Here is a 21,042-nt window from a genome sequence, read left to right on the forward strand (position 1 = left end):
TATTTATTACAAATATAAGCTGAAAATGCATTCAGCCAAGTCGGAACAGAGCATACTTTAACATTCTTGGTGGCTAATTAGTGGCCAACACATCAACCGCTCACACAAACAGGGCGCAGTGAGACGGCCAGAGCTCCTCAGGTGTTCTCGTTTGACTGACGGCTCTCTGTGGTGATTGGTCGGTTTGAAACCACAGGAAACCAATTAGCAGCCAGACCATCTGAGCAGAAAGTAATCTGGTTGTTAACACCTGAAAGGAAACCAGAGAAACAGAGAGGAGGGAATAAAGGCAGAGAACATGAAGCGGTTTTCCTCCAGAAAAGGATTTCCTCTGTGTGTTGTTGGGTTCGCCCATACAGAAACAAAGACAGAATCAGCAATTTGGGATCGTCATGCTGTCAAAGTTGGTGAGCTAGAAGGAGTACCTCAGCACTTTTTCTATCATGACAAAATATTAGACATTTTATAAGTAAAAATTAAAAACATAATGGTGGTGTTGTGGTGGCGCAGGGGCGAAGCACAACCCATTTATTGAGGCCTTAGTCCTCATGCCGGTGGTCGCAGGCTCGATTCCTGGCCTGGCGACATTTGCTGCATGTCTTCCCCTTCTCTCATAACCCTCTTTCCTGTCAAACTACTTTCACATAAAAGCTACTAGAGCTAACAAAACCTTTAACATATAAAGTATTTGAGCAGCCAGGACTACAGTGAGATGGGTTAGAACTGGGGATGAAAACAATTAATCCACTTGCAATTGTTGGTTTATTAGATAAAATTAGTTCAATTTGATTAACTAGTAATATCCACTTAAGAGCTTCTTTTAATGTTGTAGTTTTGCTTCCATTCAGTAGAGGGCATCACTGGTCATCCTTAAGTGGAGCCAGTTAATACAGAAATAAATGTGGCGGGACCATACCAGAACAGGAAAGAGAAACGGTCCAAACAGATTCTGATGTGGAATGAAAAAGACACTTAAGGTGGTTCTGTTTAGGAACATAAATTTTGACTTAATAGCTGCATGACGGAGCAGCGTCAACTTCTCAACCAAACATTACTGATTTTCTATGAAAACAAAGATGACAGAAAAGTGGAAAATAATGGAGCAAAATTGAAAAAAAAACATGCCAGTAGGCAAGGTTGGTTTTGAGGGATGTGGTTAGTTAACACACTTCCTGAAGTGAAGTTTTAACATTAATTTAAGAGCAGCTGCAGACAGTACTTCTGTATGAATATCTCTCTGTTAATGAGAAATTAAGTATTTCACCTATTTTATTCTTTTCAGTGGTAATACTACAGAATAACACAAAATAATGTTAAAATTTAATAATTTTTCTTTCTAATTCAGCAAATTCAGAAAAATTAAACGCTTTATGTTATGAGAGATGGTTGGTTCTCTTGAAATAATAGAAAACTCATCTGTAAAGCTAGTGGATACACACCCTAAAAGACTTACAAGCCACACTTTTCAGATTTTTATTTGCATAGTTTTACTAAAAAGAATATTTTTGACTATTTTATGTTGGACAACCAGATAAAACCCCAATATTCCACGTTAAAGCAGCTAACCTCAAACTTAGCTGCTCAAACCATCTTACCTTTAGCAAGATGCTGAAAAATCTTGCTAATCTGATTCCTGACCTGATCCAGGAGGAAACTGGACTTTCAGGTCCAGATTAAGACCATATCTGATACAAATAGATTCAGGCATTTGCTATAAAAACACACAGTCTGTGTTTGCACTAGAAACCAAAATAAAACAAGCTGAAAACTTTGAAAATATAAGTCTATAAAAGAAGGGAACTTCAAAAATAAAACTGTAAAAAAATAATAAGAAACTAACTTGGGCTATTTTGAATCATCAGGAAAAAACTGTTTATCCATGAAAGGCAGATCTATTGTTTGATTCATCGTCACAGAGGTCTGTGAAAAACGCAGAACGAGATCATGTGATGTATTTCTTAGTGAAAGTTACTGGCTGCCAGCTCACATGCTGGCCTCTGATTGGTTAATTCCCGGCTCTCTCTTGGCGGCTGCAACGCCGTCTCGTTACTGCCATGATGGATGGTTCTGGTTCGCGGCACCATGTGTTACGTCTGGACTCACCAAGACTTTCTGCTCTGCTTGAGGTCTGAACAAAACCGTTTGTTTATGTGAGCGGCGGACATTTTGAGTTTAAACCAGTTTCCAACTGGCATTAACACTCATTTTCATCTTCCAAGGGTTTTTTTCCCTCAGTTTCTTAATTTTTTATTTTTATTTTTTACGTTTTCAAGCACTGTGGAGCGTTTGAAAAGAGATAAAAGTTTCTAAACAAAGGTTCTGACATTGTGGAAATAACTAACTTATGTCACCTTGAGCGCTCTCTGTAGGACCTTTATCCCCTGCATCTGTGTCACCTTTAAAAAAAAAATGACCCAGGTACTTTTTTGGAAAGTCTCTGTTTCTGTAACGAGTAGATCACCTTGGAAAACTGTCCAATTAGGAAGATGAACTGCATAGCCTTGGGATGAAAAATAGATTTTTCTACATCCGTCTATTAGAGTTAGAAAATAATTACCAGAAAAATAAAAGTTCAGTTTTTGGTCCTTCCAACGAACAAAAAAAAAAGATTTTGTCTTTTGTGGGCTTTTATTCAGTCGTTGGCTCTTTTTTACGTCCTCCAAAAATGAAAAAAACATTCATCTCTCATATTAAACATCGAACTCTGGAGTGTTTCTTCTTTTAAATGCTGTTACATTGCAGATTTATTGTTTCTTTTCACATATCTAAAGTTTCTAAATATCTAACACAGAAGGTTCAGGATGGAGGAAAGATTTTCCTCCGATTCATTTCTAGCTGTTTCATTCCATTTCAACTTTATATTGAAAATAAACTTAATAATATAATGACTTTATTATTTTTTTAAAGGTTTTGTTGGCTCTAGTGGCCTTTATTTGAAGGTAGTTTGACAGGAAGGAGGGTTATGAGAGAAGGGGAAGACATGCAGCAAATGGTTTGATTTGCCGGGAATCGAGCCTGTGACCACTGGCATGAGGACTAAGGCCTCAATACATGGGTTGTGCATTGCCCCTGCGCCACCACAGCACTCCTATTGACTTTATTCTTGTACGACATTATTCTCATAATATTATGACATTTTTCTTGTATTATTTTATTTAATTTCCCTTTGGGATCAATGAAATATTTTTCAATTCAAATAAAATTTTGACTTAATTCTTGTACTACTTTCTCACAATATAATGAATCTTTTCTATTTATTATTGTGATGTAAATCTTCTTATTACCATCATGCGACTTTATTCATGTAATATTGTGACTTCATTCTTTTAATATTTGGACTTAATTCTCTTATAAATCTCAAAATTTAGACTTTTTTCTTGTAATATTTCAACTTCTGAAAGTCCACCTTTATTGTTATTTTATTATTTTTTACTGACAATATTATGACTTTTTTCTTGTAACATTTATTTTTGTAATATTTTGACTTAATTCTTGTATGATTTGCTCACAATGTAAAGACTTTTTTTCATAATTTGTGACCTAATATCATGCAGCTGTAATATTTCACCTAATTCTTTTACAATTTCAGATTTATTCTCATATTATTTTGACTCACTATTGTACGACTGTGTTCTGGTAACATTGTGACTTTATTTTCCGATGTTCCATCATAAGACTCACAGCCCATTTAGACTCTTATCTGCTGCTCATTTCTTGGGTTTCCTTCTTTCTCTCATTGCTTCTCAGAAGCAGTTTTAAGCTTTTTATACATCTTTCAGCTCCCTGCTTCACATTACCTGCTTTATTTATCGCCCGTCTTACTGTTGTGCTCATAATTCAGGTCATCTGCCGACCCAGAGTTCATGTTTGCTGTTCTCTGCAGCGCCAGCACATCCTGGCCTTTTTTCTCCTCCCACCGTTCACTTCAGATCCCACTCCTCTCTTTATGAGGCAACACTGAGCAACAGCCCAGAAACTGCAACATGATCCTGAATAACGGCGGCACCAAGAGCTCCAATTAGAAACTTCAGAGCTGATTCATTTGGAGCAGAAGCAAATATCTGGCAGAACTATACTGTCATCTGAAGTTATCTGCCTCTTAAACTCAGTTCCCACCACATTATGTTTGGTTCATTTGTTCATTTTCAGCTTTAGGACATGTATTATAATTATTATTACTCAACCTTGTCAAGCCGAATCTGATCCTTCTTTTAAAAAAAGAAGTGAATCCTTTCTATCGGGGAATAAAAAGAAACGGATCCAGCTGCAAGCCTCCCGTTATGTGATCTGAATTGGATCGTTACAGGCCGTCTTTGACGGAGGTTGAGCTTTACGAGAGTCAGCCGGTGAAACGATGTAACACCAAGCGGTTTTCCCGATAAGAGCGATCAGATTTAGAGGCGTTTTAATAGGAAGGCAGAAGAGATACGATGAAGCGATTTTCCCCTGAGGTCAGGCGCAGAATGATAAAACAAACGGCATCGACTGTAACGCTGAGACAGCGCAGTCAATCCTAATGTCCTTCAGATCAGCATTCAACCTGAAAAGCACTTATACTTTCACTTAATCCAAATTTACTTTTGAGATTCATGGAAATGGATTCAGATTTTAAAAGTAAACATTCAGCTTTCAAAGGAAGACAGGAATGATCTTGATGCTTTCTGAAGGACTTTGTCAGTAAATCAGGGAGTTTCAACGAGCAGCATATCTTTATTAAAATGATTTTCATTGTTTGTTTTCATCAAAAAGCCTCAATTACATGTTTTTTTTTTGTTTATTGGTTTATTTAAGGATCCCGATTAACATCCACACCAGACATTACAATAAGAATCCTTTACAAACATTCCTAAAAAGACACCAGGTGTTTCTTAACACACAAACAAAAATAAAAATTGTCCGTTTCTGTCTGTTTATTTAGTTGAGATTTTCTTTTGTGAGTTTTTGTTGTGATACAGATCTAATTTCATTTATAATTTTCATAAAAAGTCTTAAACTTGATCCAGGCAACCCTGGTTCTGTCAAATATGTAGACAAGCTCAGAACATATTAAAGTATTTCTTCAATAAATGTTAAATGTATGTTTTGTTGTGTTAATGACAATCAGTTCTTCTACAGAGTGATTGCTGAACTTATAGGTATAGATTCCAATTTTGGCCAAATCCAGTAATTTTTACTGCTAAATATAGTGAAACGTTTAAACAAAAAAATATAACTGAGTTAAAAATTAATATAAACGGACTGTCAACTTAAAAAATAGTTTATTTTGTACATTGTGTGATTAAAAAGTATTTATTTATATACTTTATCTTCGATGATAAACTCTAAATCCTTGTTTTCTGAACGCCTCTTTGCCATCACTCTAATTTTTAGCTTCACCCACAGATTTTGCATCCGATTAAAACGAACAAATGGACCAGACCTAAAACTACGATACGCACTGAAGAGAACATAACCTGTTTTCAGAAGCATTAAAAACAGATTTAATTCATTTTTACTCATTCTTGCATAACTCTGCATGTAAGCGTTATAATCCTGTTTACACACGGCTCATTTGAGATTAAGATTCTGCTAAATTATAATAGTTTGGTTGATTTTCTGCTTGACCAATCAGGATTTCTCAAAACGAGTTGCTGAATTCTGACGTCTCAAAAACTTCCAGCATTCATATTCAGTGTTATCATTAGGGAAATTTCTCCGTTTGAAAATGTAATATGTGAGCTCAATCTCTGTCTTTCCCTTCACTTATGAAGTAATCAGATCATCCATTTGATGAAACATCCATCCAGTGAGGTCTCCCTCTTTACAACCTGCAGCATATTAATTGTCCTATTAATCAATGCCAGAGAAGATATCTAATTTGTTTTGTCTTTCCTCTCATATTGATTGCTTTTGTCTCTTTCTGCTCATCCGCACTGAAATCAAATAAATCATCACAATAGCTGCGCTGACAGCACAGACGTTCCTCTCTATCATGAGGTGAAAATCATAACTTTCTCTGTCTGGATGAAGTTGTTTTTCTGAGGAAAATCTATCCTCTCCTGGAATGAGCTCAAATATCAAAGGTACATTTGTCCGTCATCCTTCGAGCTGCCGGCTCGTCTCTTTCTCTCTCTTTCTTTCCCGTCTCTGACGTTGGGATTGCCTCCCACCACCTCTCCGAAGAATGCGCGATGCATTTTTAATGCGCCTTCTCCTGGTTTCTTCTCTCAGCAGAACCGCAAAGTTTTCTCTCACATCCCAAGTGGAGATCCACTTATTAGGACCGGCTGCTGCTCATTCATCATTAATGATGTCTCACCATGTTCCTTTGTATTCACATATTTGGCTTCGGCTTCCAGACAAGTATGCAGATGTAGTTATGGGTTTCTAATGAGATGGCCTTGCAGTGACCCTCCCTGCGTGAAGCGGAGAAAAGAAGAGTTTTCTTTATTTATCTTAAGGAATTTTTCTGCTGCTCTGACTTCAGGTCACACTGTCAGAAAGCAGCAGATGAACAGGTCAAATAACGAGGATGAAAACAAACATGGAGGTCAGGTAACGGAGCAGCCAGCTGTCAGATCAGAGACAGACAGAAAACACATTACATAAAAAGAACAGAGGATAAAAACTACACATCCAAACAACAAAACCTGGATGAAAACCTAAAAACATGTAAAGTTAGCAGTTTTACTGTTAAGCTTTAGAGGACAAAATAACATGAGTTACAAGGAGAAAGTGGATCAAAACATAAAAATAAGTCAGAATTTGAGTTTGGTTTCACACGCTCAAGTAAAAATAGTATTATTTATTATGTAACGCCTCCGTTTTTCCAGGCACCTCTTCGTCCTATGAGCCCCGACGGCTGACGTCCGTCGGTAGCCTGCTGGACGACCAGCACTGGCACCTCGTCGTCCTGAGACAGAGAAACTCCCAACTCAACCTCACTGTGGACAAGCACACACAGACAGTCCAAACCCATGAAGAGTTCAGCCTCTGGGACGTCAAACTGGTGCGTGGGAACCAGAAAAAGTCCACACGAACCTGATTTAAACTCACTAAATCCACGTTATGTTCAGCTGATTGTAGGAGCATCGCAGAATCCAAACTTCCAAGGCTGCCTGGAAAACCTGATGTACAACGGTGTTAACGTAACAGAACTAGCTAAGAACAACGACCAGCAGGTTAGCATAAAGGTAAGTAAAGTTTAAGTTTTTTTATTTTTAAAAAATAAAGAAAACAGTGCTAAAAAAAAAAAATACAATCATAGAAACAGATTAACAAAACTTAAATTCCTGCCAGTGACAAAAAATGAAGATGGACACAAACTTATTACTTCACTTTGTTTTACATAAAGCAGCAGAATCTCTACTGTATATTTTCTAAAACATCTCCAGCTAGATCTGCAGACAAACCCATAAAAGAAAACCATCAAACCTTATTGTATTTTTTTAGTAATTTATTTCTATAACATATTTTTAGATCATTTTAAGAGTGAAAAACAGTTTTAACTCCTCACAATCATTCTACACCTGAGTCCCTGTAACTGAAATGCTATTTCTTTCAATATTTGTCCTGACATATTTTTTTGTTTTTTTTTAATAAATCCTTCTCTCCTAATTCATAGTTTGGTTAAACCACTTTTTATACAATTTGGAAGGTTTTATTAAAGGTTTTCTACACAGTCAGTGCTGTTCTGGGCTTTACTACATCATAAAAAGTTCTGCCAAAATAATCTTAGTTATAGGCACAAGGTTTTGTGTTGGTTTTATAAAAGTTCCCCCAGATCTCCACACAATAATTAATGTATGAAAGTATTAAAAACAGTACATTTATTATAAAGGACACTTTATTTAAAAAATCTCCTATTTTATTTTATTTTAACCCTCCACACATCAATGTTTCCATCAGACTGACCTTCATTTAATTCTTCTAGTCTCTTTTTCAGTTTTGAAGTGTTGCTGCTTGTTAAATGACTCATTTTTATATGAACCTTTTGACCCTCAGCTCTTGTTTCTGCTTTTATATAAATCCCCCATCCAGTTCAGTAGAGAAAGGTCGTTTTCCAGTCTTTATCTTCTGATAACAAGATTCTTATCTTTTTCTTTCAGACTAAGACATTTTATTCTGATAATCGGATCATTGACTAGGAACATTTTTTTAATCTTATTATGTGGTTACGGTTTAAATCCAGTGATTTTTTTGTCTTCAGTATATCTTTATTTAGAACCAGCTGGTTTTTGTTTGTCCTCCTGCAGAGCTGTCAGTGACATTTTCTAAATCCAAAGGTTACTATGTATCCAGTCCATTCGCTGCTGCAGTGGATCTTATTCAAGTGTGCTCTGTTTTTATTTTTTCTTTTTGCTTAAATTGGGAGTTTGTGATCAAAACTGAAATATACTTTTGTTGTAATAATAAAAAAAATTGTTTATTCCAGTCAGTTTAGTTGGTACATTTTTTCTTTGACGGTTCTGTAGGATCACAAAAATGGATGAATCAGGCCAAAAGATGGAGAAACTGAGGGATTAAATTAAAAAGATTGAAATTTATTAACCTATAATCAAATCACAACATCACTAGATAACTTTTTTATCCAAAGATAATTTTCCTGCCATTGCAAAATAATGCAATAACCGTGAATTCAGTTATGTTATAAATATATCTTAAAAATTTAATAACTAAAAACTGGAATCTTACAGATGTTGGAGAAAATAATTTTATAAATTGATGTTGTAATTTTGTATTAAGGATTCTAGAATTGTGGAAAAGTTTGGAATATTGATATGAAAAATGTTGAGATTTTCTAATCTCAAGTCACAACATAAAAAAATACTCAATTACATGTAAAAGTGTTTCAAAGTTAGTCAAATTTGCTAACATCTTCACTGCAAAAACACAAAAATAATACCAAGAATTTTTGGTTTAAGTTCTAGTAAAAATACCTTATTACACTTAAAATAAGGTAAAACTAACTTATAAGTAACTTTTCAGCAATAGTCAATAACTTATTTAATATAATTTTAAAAAGTACTTGTTCCACTGGCAGATTATCTCACTTAAGGGAAAATGTTTTATTGTTAGTGAAATAATATGCCAGTGCAACAAGTACTTTTTTATCACTATTAAGGGAATATTGACTTAAAACAAGCTCTTATTTCTTGCAAGTAGAGCTGTAACGATTCCTCAAATGATTCGAGTTCTTCGATTATTAAAATCCTCTAGGAAAATTACCTGCCTCGAAGCTTCGTTAAACCATGTTTTAATATTGAGCACACCGTATTTCGACTCAGTGATTATTTGTGTTGCGCAGCGCCTATGAGTTGTTGGCGAAAGCTAAGTGCTACCAGCATAATGTAAAATTTTTACATTCAGTCCTAAAATAATAATTTACAACAGCCCTACTTGTAAGTTAGTTTTGTCTTATTTCTAGTGTACTAAGATATTTGCACTTGAATTTAATCCAAAAATGACTTGGTAAGATTTTGTGTTTTTGCAGTGATTAATCCAGACCATCTTTTAGAAGCAGATGAAGTTTTATTTCTCTATTGTGAGGCGGACACATCACATATAAACCATCTGCAGAGGCAGCTTTGAAGTTCATCTCCTCAACTCCCTGAGCGCTGAGCTTTCATATCAGACAGTGAAGGAAGAAAGAATCAATCGCAGCCGCCGAACCTTCTGAAAATAAATAATACAGGCTGAAAATGACTCTTCACAGAGACACAGGCAGCACATGAAACGAGGTGCTCCGTGTTCCTTCAGTTGTTTTCAGCTAAAAAAAAACTGAACAGCAACGGATTTCCAGATATTTTCAGGAACGACTGTCAAACATTTGAGCTGCACCTAACTTCTGTTTAATATAAATGTTTGTCTTTTCGAAAGATACACTCACAGCAGTGAGTTGTGTTAACTTTTTCAAATCTCCAAGAGTTGAACAAATGAAGGTTTTTAAGTTAGCGCTAGAATGACGTAGTTTCTCGTCTGTAGCAAAATTAGCGTATTTCGCAAAACAGCAATGGAAACACTTTCTTCAAATCACACAAGTCTCCTGATTACTACTCTCCGAAAAGACAAAGAAGAAACAGGAAGTGGTAGGAGGAGGATGGAATTACATGATTTTTAGTGACTTGAATAAACTTATTAACATCTAATTTCTTATTTTGTGGAAACATTACAATTGCGAGATTGTGTTTTTTCAACATTAGTGGAATATAGACAAAGTTTTGTACATATTTGTAATGGAAACGCAGCTACTAGCAAGAATCATTCAAGTTTATTAGTTTAAACTCAGAAATGTCCCATGTCCATTCCAGTGGACATAAGTCACCAGAACTAAAAAAAACAATGTTTACACAACTTGCCTTGTAGTTAAATCAACTTTATTATCTCATTTCTGAGTTAAAAATTTTCCTGTTGAATTTACGTGCATTTCCACGTAAATTCAACTTTCAAGTTAAACCACCTTCAAATGTTTTACAGTGCAGCTGTTGCTGGTTCAAACTCTCTGTTTCTGTGTTGATGGCAGAGAAACAGGGAGCAGCAGTGAGTGTGAGCTGCTTTTCCTTTCAAAGTGCAGAGCAGCATTATTCCTGACAGAAGCTGTTGCTCTCTCAGTGATGGAGTGTTAACTCAGTTACTGCCTAATTTAAAACACGCCTCTAATGCAGAACCCTCATAGGTGCTAGCATGCAGAGGTGCAGGCCGTTCTGCAGGTTTAATGTGGGGTGAGTAGCTTCGCCGGGTTTTTATGGTCCAATTTTTACTTTATATTTTGCCGTGATGATGCATTCTGCAGCACACGCGTCCATATATCACTTTAACAGCTCTACAAAGGGCTTTTAGATGTCATCTCTGTTTCCAGAGCATTATAAAGATAGCCGGGTGATATTCCCAGCAGAGAGCCGGCGCAGTAATATATTACCGCTGCAGCTTTAGCGGCGGCTGCTGTGTCATTACGCCTCAGAACAATGGACTGCAATGAAGTGACGGCCGAGTCCACACACTCCGCCCCGCCGCCGATGAGACGTTTCAGTTTGTGCTTCTGTTCTCAAGGAGACTCGCTGATGAGACACGCCCCCTGCAGCTGATTAATATTCATGTTTTCTGTTGTTTTATCCCTTCAGTAATCAGTTTTTATTCTTTACTTTCAGGGCAACGTGACCTTTTCCTGCGCCGAGCCGGTTCACGTTGCTGCGACGTTCCCGGGACCCCACAGCTTCCTCCGGTTGCCGTGGACGATGCCGTCCGCGTCATCGGGGATGTCCGTAGGGTTTCAGTTCAGGACGTGGAACGAGGCCGGGCTTCTGCTCACCTTTGACCTCCCAAGGCAAGGAGGCGAGGTGTGGCTGTACCTGGCAGAGGCAAGACTCCACCTGCAGATGCAGAGAGGAGGCAGAGCGCTGCTGGAGCTCAGCTCCGGTCAGTCTGCAGGATGCATCAACTTTTTCACATTTTGTCACTTTACAACCACAAACCTCCATGTATTTCCTCCTCTGAGGCCATTGGACTGCACTGTAAAAACACAAAATATCACTTAATATCTAAGTTTTAAAAAAAGCTAAAATCCAGGCAGCTGTCAGGAAGATACTCTAAAGTCAGAACTTGCTTTCCTTTCACAAACAACATTTCTTGCTGAAATGTTGTTTGAAAGTTAGTTTTGTTGTATTTCTCAGATATTTGCAGTAGAAACTAGACAAAAAAAACTGGGTATGGTTTTGTGTTTTTGCATTTAAAATCCGTACAATCGATATATGCCCTTGTGTATTGTCCCTAGGATCTGGGTTGAATGATGGTCAGTGGCATTCGGTGGATCTGACCTCCAGGCGCGGCCGCCTCACCGTCTCTGTGGACAAGCAGGAAACTGGCGTCGCTCACGCGTCTCCCTCGTTTCCTGTCTCAGTGTCAAACCAGATCTTCTTTGGAGGTAAATGTGAAACACTGCTTTTATGTTAAATAAAGCAAACATAACTAACAATTTGTACTGTTTTCATTTATCCTCTCTGGTGTATTTTTTATTAAGCTTTTGAAAAAAGATTTTGACATCTGACCATGTTAAGTATTAATATATTCTTGTGTCTACCAATATGTAATCATACTGAGTTTTTCCTGTTTGTCTTTTGTACAGCTTGAAGTTGTTGATATTTCACTTGAGAAGAAACACATTAAGCTGCAGCCAATGAACCTAAAACATTTAATAATATGCTGTAAAAAGAATGCATGGAAACACTTTAACAAGTGATGAATCAATCACAAACAATATTTTACTATTTTTCAAAATGAACTGTTGCTTTTAAATTGAACAAATTGGTCATTGTTTAACACAGTGCTCCAGGAGTAAATCTGTAAAATAAATAGCTAATACTAGCTTAGCATCATTAGCAAAGGCTCATCTGTATCTCAGTAAACCAACATGAACCCACAGGCATCATCAAAACAAACATTCACAATAAACATTCTCACAAAAGTCTGAATTAAACTTTTACTCCTGAATATTAATCAGAACTTACAGACGGATGGATGAACTTGATACAGAGAGTTAAACAAGATGGCTGACTTCCTGCTACATGCCCAATCAGACCTTTAAAATAAAATACATCACTAAATTAACATAAAGCACTTATCCTACCTCAAATTTAAGGCAGACTTTCCTCTCTTGTAAGTCAGGGAGCAATTAGAGTTTGAGGTGAACGTCCTGATTCCTCATGTTGCTTACCAGGAGTGGGGTTCGAACCCACGAGGACATCTGTCCATTGGATCTTAAGTCCAACGCCTTAACCTCTCGGCCATCCTGGTGGCTGTGGCTTCTGCCTCTCAGGTAGATTTTGTTTGGCTGCCAACTCCAACTGATGACAAATTTAGCCTGTTTGCTCAGGTGGTTGATGCATATTTAGACATTCTATTTTAGGTACCGTATTTGCCATTTAATAATCATGTGGATTAAATAGAACCACATCCATCCAGTGACACCCAAACGTTTTTTTGGCAATAAGTTGATGGTTTTTGGTGTGTGAAAAACAAGCCGTTTCAAAAACCTCCTGATTGTTGAGTAACAATCTCTGGGCACTGCCCTGTTACCCAGCAACCTCAGCCCTGTTACTTAGCAACAGAAGATGAGCCCCAGCACATTTGGTCAGCTGGTTGTACTGCTGTATGCGCTGTACAATGGCTGCTGGAAATGACAAGTGTTTTGTTGTTGCCTTACCATTCAGAAACCACTTGCTGCATTATTGTTGATTGTGCAGTAGGCTCTACTAATGCTTTTCAAAGACGTACAGTTGCATAATTGCGCTTCTGAGTGTAAATGTTGAGTTGGGGGGCGTGGTCAGCAGCAGCTTAGTTAGATTTAAAGTGACAAGAGGCCCTGAAACATCTCAAAATAGACAGAACTGAACAGACTAAAATCTCTTTATCTCAGAATGATTATGTGCAAAAAAATTAGTTCATAAACTTATTCCAACCTGTTCAAGGAAACATAATAGGTCACCTTTAAAATACTAATGTTTTGTAGAAGAAAAAAATTATTTTTGTGACTTTAAGTCAGGTTAGGTTTTGATATCAGTGCTTTTGACTTGGTGTCTTTGGCCCCAAAGTTTGGGCTCGAGAACTGATTGCTCATTTCCCATAACATGAATATCTGATACGCTTCCACTGGTAGCCTTTTTACACTTATTAAAGTTAAAAGTTTGCCTAATTTTTCTCCCTTTTAATCTTCCTTTTCTTAATTTTAAGCCAATTTTCTTTCTCCTGTTTCCTTCCTGTTATCCTATCCCACCCTTTTTGTTCGCTCTGTTCTCCCATTGTTTCATTTTTCACCTCCTAAACGGCCGTCCTGTTTTCGCCCGCTAAGCAAGATTCTAGTCCAGACATATTCTTATATCTGCCTTAGGGCTCTTTATCATCTCACACATGCAGATTCACAGGTTTAAACACTTCTTCTTCTCCATATTTAATGGATTACAGAAGGAAAAAATAGGAGCGGTGTCGACTTCAACATGATAAGAACCAACTCACCACAAATCAGAGGGTTGCTCTAATTTAGAGGATATTAATCAATTTAATTTCATGTTAGTTTTGTATATAATTTTACTTGGTATTTATTCTCATTAAGTTTAATTGATATAGTCTTTGCTGCTGCATTTTAATCTTCTCTCTGCTGCTTTTTCAAGGTTGTCCTGCTGAAGATTATAACCAGGAATGTAAAAACCCTCACAACACTTTCCAGGGCTGCATGCGTCTCCTCGCTTTGGACAACCAGCCAGTCGACCTCATCATGGTGCAGCAAAGGCTTCTGGGAAACTACAGCCAACTCCAGATCGACATGTGCGGCATCATCGACAGGTCAGAGCCTCCAAAATGTTTCCTGTCGGTCTGCAGTTAGAACGGCATTTTCCAGATGGTTTCAGTAAACACAAATCTGTGTTTGCAGCAATGATTTTCTGGGAAATATGATTGTGGATTCTGGGAGTGTTTATATTTGGTACAGAGTTAATGTATTATTTCTGCTGGAAAATTATTTACTGCCCTACAGAAGAGTTGAAGGTTTTGCAGAAAACCTTAGAGATGCATTTCCTCCTGGTTACAACAATTCACAAAAAAAATCAATTAACAGGAATTCATTGTTGATGTTATCTGAAAAATTATAATTCCTTTCTAATTATGGATGTACAATCAATAAATAATAATTCATATCAAGATCAAATATGTGATCAAAATCAATAATTTGATAGGATGTTTAATCTATAAAATATTCACTGGACTCTGATCCAGAACCGCAGAGCATTCTGGGAGATGTAGGCAGAGGAAAGACTTTTAGCTAAGCTATGTTGGCGGCGTCAACTAACCCACTCACTCTTTGGTTACCTAGCAACCTGCTGGGTAAGAAGCAGTTTCAACCCACCGCTCCTATCTGCAGTTGCCTAGCAACAACCTGCTGAGTAACTGACGCAGCAGCAGGTTCAGGTTTCCCACTGTGCCTCCGAACTGCTTAAAAATGCAAAACAAAGGCGAGGAGAGAAAACTGGAAAAAAACAGGGAAGGTCTCGCCACCATTTTAAAACATAAAACTAATCAATAATTATCCATATCGACTCATGAAACACGTTAAGTTTTCCCACAATATAGTCCAGCCCTAATTCTAATGTAATTTAAGAAGGTGAATCATCATACCTGTCCAAGAATTATTATAACTCAAATTAAGTCTTGTTTCAGCTGCTTCTGCTAGGAAGACTGGAACATAGTTTATCCTTTAAAGAAGATACCAGGAGTGGGGTTCGAACCCACGAGGACATCTGTCCATTGGATCTTAAGTCCAACGCCTTAACCTCTCGGCCATCCTGGTGCTGATGTGTGTTCGCTGCAAAAACACAAAGTCTTACCAAGTATTTTTGGTCTAGTTTCTAATTTCTAATACGTATTTTAGAACACTTGAAATAAGACAAAACTGACGAGTACATTTTCAGCAAGGTGTTTTAAAGTCAATAAACCAAACCAACTTTATTTATAAAACACTTTAAAACAACTACAGCTGATACAAAGTGCTGTACATTAAAACACAACATAATAAAAAAAATTAAAAAAATACAGTTTAAAAACAAACACATACAATTTAAAACTAGATCCCCCTGGTGTTGAAGGCCAAGTAAAATAAATGTTTTAAGACGAACTTTAAAAGTGGACACCTGCAATAATTCCCTAGTAATGATGAAGATGTACTAGTTCCACTGACAGATTATTATAAAACCCCATATCCGTTAGTTCTGCCTACTTCTAGTACAACATTGACCTCAACACTCCTCATGTGATAACCGGTGAGGATTTACAGCAGGAGTTTACCAGGAGTGGGGTTCGAACCCACGAGGACATCTGTCCATTGGATCTTAAGTCCAACGCCTTAACCTCTCGGCCATCCTGGTTCGCTGATGATGAAAGTTCACTTGAAACCTGACACAGAAAAATATTAATTTTAAAAGATCCTGAAAACCTTCAACAAAATTGAAGGACATTGACTGAACATCTTTATTTACCATTAAAGTAAAATTTTTAGGAGTTACCTCTCACCTGGGTGAAGTCGACCCACCTTCTTCAAATTTAACAAAATTTGTGTCAAACGTTGCGTTTGTGCTGGTTTGTGCCGATATCATTTCTAAAATTTTAAAAGAAAAGTTTGTAGGGCTGAACATAGATCAACCTGCCCCTCCTCCCCCCATGCACTCTCACATTAACAAAATCAAACAAAACTGAATAATTTTTTTCAGGTCAAATTGCTGCAGCCCAGTTGATTGTCACCAAAGTGGTTTGTTAATGTTAGGAAGCTGGTTGAGCTTTGGTGGTTTCTAGAAACATCATTCTTATCTTTAAAGTGACAGCAGACCAAACATATGACACCAATTATATGCTATATAGATTGGTACCATGTTTCACCGCTTGGTTTTTATTGCCTCTACCAGAAGAACTGGATACGGGTTATCAATCAGATAGTAATACCAGGAGTGGGGTTCGAACCCACGAGGACATCTGTCCATTGGATCTTAAGTCCAACGCCTTAACCTCTCGGCCATCCTGGTTGCTGTGAGGATTCAGGCTCAAACCTTTCACACAAATGCATAAATATTGACCAGCAGGAAAACCTGGATCTCCATCAGCTCAGAATCACATGCAACAAAGCAGCAATGTCTGTTTCAATGCCTTTCTTTAGCCGCCATCTTGAACTCTTTTACTGTTTCCAGTGGAATCCCTCTTGATGTTAAGTTCTAACTATCCATGTTAGTTTAAACTTTTGTCAGTTTTAAACAATTAAAACCCAAAATTATTTTTATCTCTTGGAGTTTTGTTCACTTACAGTCATAGATATTATCACTCTACATTAGCCAGTACCTCTGGGGTATTTTTGTGCTAATGCTTAATTGTGGCTTTATTGCAAATTCAGCACAAAACGTTGGATTTAGGACTGCACAGTGGTGCAGTTGGTAGAGCTGTTGCCTTGCACCAAGAAGGTTCTGGGTTTGATTCCCAGCCCTGGTCTTTCTGCATGGAGTTTGCATGTTCTCCCTGTGCATTGTGGGTTTTCTCTGGGTACTCTGGTTTCCTCCCACAGTCCAAACACATGACTGTCAGGTTAATTGGCCTCTCCAAATTGTCCCTAGGTGTGAGTGTGTGTGTGCATGGTTGTGTGTCTCTGTGTTGCCCTGCGAAAGACTGGCGACCTGTCCAGGGTGACCCCGCCTCTCGCCCGGAAAGTTAGCTGGAGATGGGCACCAGCAACCCTCCTGACCCCACTGAGAGACAAGGGTGTAAAGAAAATGGATGGATGTTGGATTTATGTGATGCTAACTCCCACCTGCAGGTGGCAGTATTTCTTCTGCTACACTTATCACTTCTGTAGCAAGGAACAAAAAGTCACATTTGCCGTCACACATTATCGCAAAATTCCCTTTAGTGGGAGAAAAATTATTTTGCACACCTTAAAATAAGATCCCTTTGGAATGGAAAAAATATTAACAAAAATATTTTTAATCGCTAAATGACGATAAGAAAAAACTTGTGCGTTTTTATTGTTTGTCAACTTTCATCCAGACTTTTTTGATTATGTCCTAACCCTAAGCATGTCAGATATAATGGCTGCTTTGACCTTAAATCTTTTTTTCTGGAGTCTTTAAGGCCAAAAAGTTAAGAAACAAAACTACAAGAATGTCACCGCTGTGATGTTCAGCTCCCACACACAGATCTGACTGCTCACTGAAACAGAAAAAGAGAAATAAAATCACAGCTCTCCACACTCCCACTCTGATTAAATTCAGGGTCCATGAGATATGAAGTTATGAGGAAAATTGAGTTGCGGACCCACCTCCCGCTCGCTTGTCTGACCTCAGATCAAACTATTACATCTGTGTTTGCGTGTCTGTGTCCAGTGTAAAGGGCAAATCAGCCCCCACAATAAGCAACACCCAGGAGCAGCCATGCGTTTAATTGATCAGAGCGATCAGTCTGATGACAGGAACTGAATCAGCAGCTCTACTCTTATTGCAAAACTTCTGACAGAAATGCTTCGTTTAGCTTCTTTGATGAATTCTTTGGAAACCTGAAAACTTTAAATTTTTGTTTCATTCTAAAGAGCTTGGTCTGAGTTATTAGAAAGTAACTTTACTGTAGTTTAACTGTATTATCTGCTGCACTCGCTTTAGTGTATCTTTATGAAAAATAAGCCTTGCAGCTTCCTGTCAGGCAGGTGAGTCTCTTATCTAAAGAGATACGACATCTGCTACATCTACTTTCTTTAGCAAAATCACAGCTTCTACACAAACTTGTCACAATGTGAATAACACCAGTAGTTGAGTCAAGTGGCAGTCAGTCACCCTGATGATACCAGCTGGTCTCACTTCTAATTATTTCAGTCTTTAAAGTCCCAGCTTTAGTTTTTCAGCTGGTACCATCAGAATCATTGGCTCAGAAGTTGCAGCTGCTGATGAATTAAAATAAACTAGCTGCTCTACCAGGAGTGGGGTTCGAACCCACGAGGACATCTGTCCATTGGATCTTAAGTCCAACGCCTTAACCTCTCGGCCATCCTGGTGCTGATGTGTGTTTGTTGCAAAAACACAAGTTTTACCAAGTATTTTTGGTCTAGTTTCTAATTTCTAATAAGTATTTTAGAACACGTAGAATAAGACTAAACTAACAAGTACATTTTCAGCAAGGTGTTTTAAAGTCAATAATTCCCAAGTAATGATGAAGATGTGCTACTTCCACTGACAGATTATCATAAGACCCCATATCCTCTAGTTCTGCTTATTTGTAGTACAACATTGACCTCCACACTTTTCAGAAAGTAACTGGTGAGGATTTGTAGCCAGACTCTACCAGGAGTGGGGTTCGAACCCACGAGGACATCTGTCCATTGGATCTTAAGTCCAACGCCTTAACCACTCGGCCATCCTGGTTACAGAAGGCCAAAGGTCATGTTGATTATCAGGCCTTTGAGTGTCCTGTTTTAATATTTTAAAGACCTTCAATTCATTCATAGTTGTGTCTGCAACAGAGTAATTTTAGTAGATGAAACTATTTGGCTGATTAATTTGCATGCCAAGTTCGGTTGCAGTGTGAAAAAAGAACCACAGCAGCTGAAAATATAGCAAATATTGGATTTTTGGACCTCAGTCGAACCGAGTCTACCCGACCATCAGGGGTGAAAACTTCCTTCGAATCGCACGTAGAGCACCAGCACGCAGTCAAACAAGCAAATGTATCTGCTTTCAAAAAGCACGGTTATAGACGAAAAACAAACTGCAGAAAATTGCTGTTTCTACACCCATTTTCTACACCCTTTTTATCTTCTTTACTCACCTCAAAACATAAAGCTACGTCTTTCATCATTGGAACATTTTTCCTTCCGTCATCGCTAAACTTTCAGTGCATGTGGAGCGTTGTGTTTTCAGTGATGATGGACTCAGTTTGAAGGTAGTTTCTTTAGGTACAAAGCGGCAAAATGCTTCTGTTCTTCGCCGTGATTTTCTGTCTCTGATGTTGAAAGCTTGTCGGACCTCTTGATCAAACATTTGACCGCTAGAAGTTTCCATTGAGCCCATTTGTTTGACTTGTATTAACAGTCTTTTACTCTCAGAAGCTTTTTGAGTTACTTGAGACTTTCTTTAGCTCTCTGAGACAATTTACTCTAATCAGTCACGTTTGCACATGAAACAGAGAAACTTCTAATTATTTTATAGCTGTAACTGAACTTTAAATGTGGTATTTTAATATTTTTTTTGGATATGAATGATGCATAAACTGTCTTCATCAACTGATGTCGAACTTTATTCAACTAAAAGTTTACAAAACAGTCAAGTAAATTAGCGCTTTAAAATTTATTTAGAGAAAATCTTTTAGGGGAAGCTAAGTGCGCTAAACATTTTCAGACTTAGCAAAAGCTCTAAACAAAAAAAGTAGCTCTGCTATCAGTGGATTAGTGGATTAGGAGAAGTTTTTTTCCACCACTGATACTGTGAATTACGTTTTATAGATATTTGAGATACCGTCTGTTTGACACCAAGTTCATCTTCCTCTGTTTCTCTTCCATTCGGCGTCCCGCAGGGCTCAGTTCTGGAGCCTCTACTTTTTTTCATTTTGTCTTCTTCCCTTTAGCTCCATTTTTAGGAAGCTCAAATGAGCCTTTATTTTTTTTTTCTTATGACTGCAAGTTTTATCTGAGAGAGAATGAGACTTTGAAACTATAATTGTATATGTTTAAGTTGCTTTATAGCATCTTTTCTGCGTCTTCTTGTATTTGCGCTTTCATAATTCTATCTGTTCATCACTTTTGGATGGTTTTAATGTGCTTTGTTCCATTTTGGAGTGAATGAGAATGTCTGAACAGGGTCGGTAAAAAGATAATCTTTCTCTGTTTGCGTGTTTTAGGTGTTCTCCCAGTCACTGTGAACATGGCGGCCTCTGCAGTCAGACCTGGACCGTCTTCCACTGTAACTGCTCCGACAGCGGCTACAGCGGCGCCACCTGCCACAGCTGTGAGTCACATGACGCCCAAATATCATCATGTGACCCATAAGACACACAGGCTCCCAATGACAAAAAGCATTTATTGTTATTTATCATTTTTATCTGTTATTTATGTTATTTCACCAGATTGGTGGAAAGTGCCACTCTGGAGCTTCTGTAGCTGTAGACGCTGATATTAGTGTCTGTGCTGCTGCTACATGATTAGCATTGAGATGCTACGTTAGCCTTGAATAGCTTCACTTGCAGGCTAACTCCATTTAACACAACTTGAACACAACTATAGACGTTTCCAGCATCCAATCAGATAAAATTTTTTAAACAGAAATGGACCCTCAGTTGGCCGAGAGAAGCTGCTTCTCATTACTGAATGTAACTCGTGCGTCATATTAATGTGCGTACCAGAAACACACAAATTCAAAGGTTCCGGCTGGAATTTATTGTGTTTCAATGAAAAACGTTTTCTGACTCTTCAAATAAAAGTATTTTATAAACAGATTTGGTTTGCTGCTGTTCCTCAGACGTAAAACCTCAGATTATTTTTCTTGTGATCTCTTCATATGA

General features: G+C 37.7%; 1 protein-coding gene and 6 non-coding genes across 13 annotated transcripts in view; 1 reads left to right on the plus strand and 6 right to left on the minus strand.

Annotated features, from left to right (window-relative positions):
- The window catches only part of LOC103479475 (contactin-associated protein-like 4), a 154,810-nt gene that overhangs the window by 61,474 nt on the left and 72,294 nt on the right, over nt 1-21,042 (plus strand). For all 7 annotated transcript variants that reach the window (XR_014084282.1, XR_014084278.1, XR_014084280.1 and 4 more), the window contains 6 exons: nt 6,813-6,988; nt 7,056-7,172; nt 11,127-11,394; nt 11,750-11,899; nt 14,142-14,313; nt 20,383-20,489. Coding sequence is in view for 1 of the 7 variants with exons in the window: in XM_081598347.1 (XP_081454473.1) it covers nt 6,813-6,988; nt 7,056-7,172; nt 11,127-11,394; nt 11,750-11,899; nt 14,142-14,313; nt 20,383-20,489 (990 nt within the window). In the remaining 6 variants the exon portion in view is untranslated. The remainder of the gene's footprint in view (nt 1-6,812; nt 6,989-7,055; nt 7,173-11,126; nt 11,395-11,749; nt 11,900-14,141; nt 14,314-20,382; nt 20,490-21,042) is intronic.
- On the minus strand, nt 12,686-12,768 carry trnal-uaa (transfer RNA leucine (anticodon UAA)). Its single transcript has one exon. It is a non-coding gene; the product is annotated as a tRNA-Leu (tRNA).
- trnal-uaa (transfer RNA leucine (anticodon UAA)) lies at nt 15,231-15,313 on the minus strand. The gene has a single exon. It is a non-coding gene; the product is annotated as a tRNA-Leu (tRNA).
- trnal-uaa (transfer RNA leucine (anticodon UAA)) lies at nt 15,805-15,887 on the minus strand. Its single transcript has one exon. It is a non-coding gene; the product is annotated as a tRNA-Leu (tRNA).
- Nucleotides 16,456-16,538, minus strand: trnal-uaa (transfer RNA leucine (anticodon UAA)). The gene has a single exon. It is a non-coding gene; the product is annotated as a tRNA-Leu (tRNA).
- Nucleotides 18,462-18,544, minus strand: trnal-uaa (transfer RNA leucine (anticodon UAA)). Its single transcript has one exon. It is a non-coding gene; the product is annotated as a tRNA-Leu (tRNA).
- Nucleotides 18,829-18,911, minus strand: trnal-uaa (transfer RNA leucine (anticodon UAA)). The gene has a single exon. It is a non-coding gene; the product is annotated as a tRNA-Leu (tRNA).

This window comes from Poecilia reticulata, chromosome 17 (assembly GCF_904066995.2).
Source record: "Poecilia reticulata chromosome 17, P_reticulata-male-v2, whole genome shotgun sequence".
Taxonomy (NCBI): domain Eukaryota; kingdom Metazoa; phylum Chordata; class Actinopteri; order Cyprinodontiformes; family Poeciliidae; genus Poecilia; species Poecilia reticulata.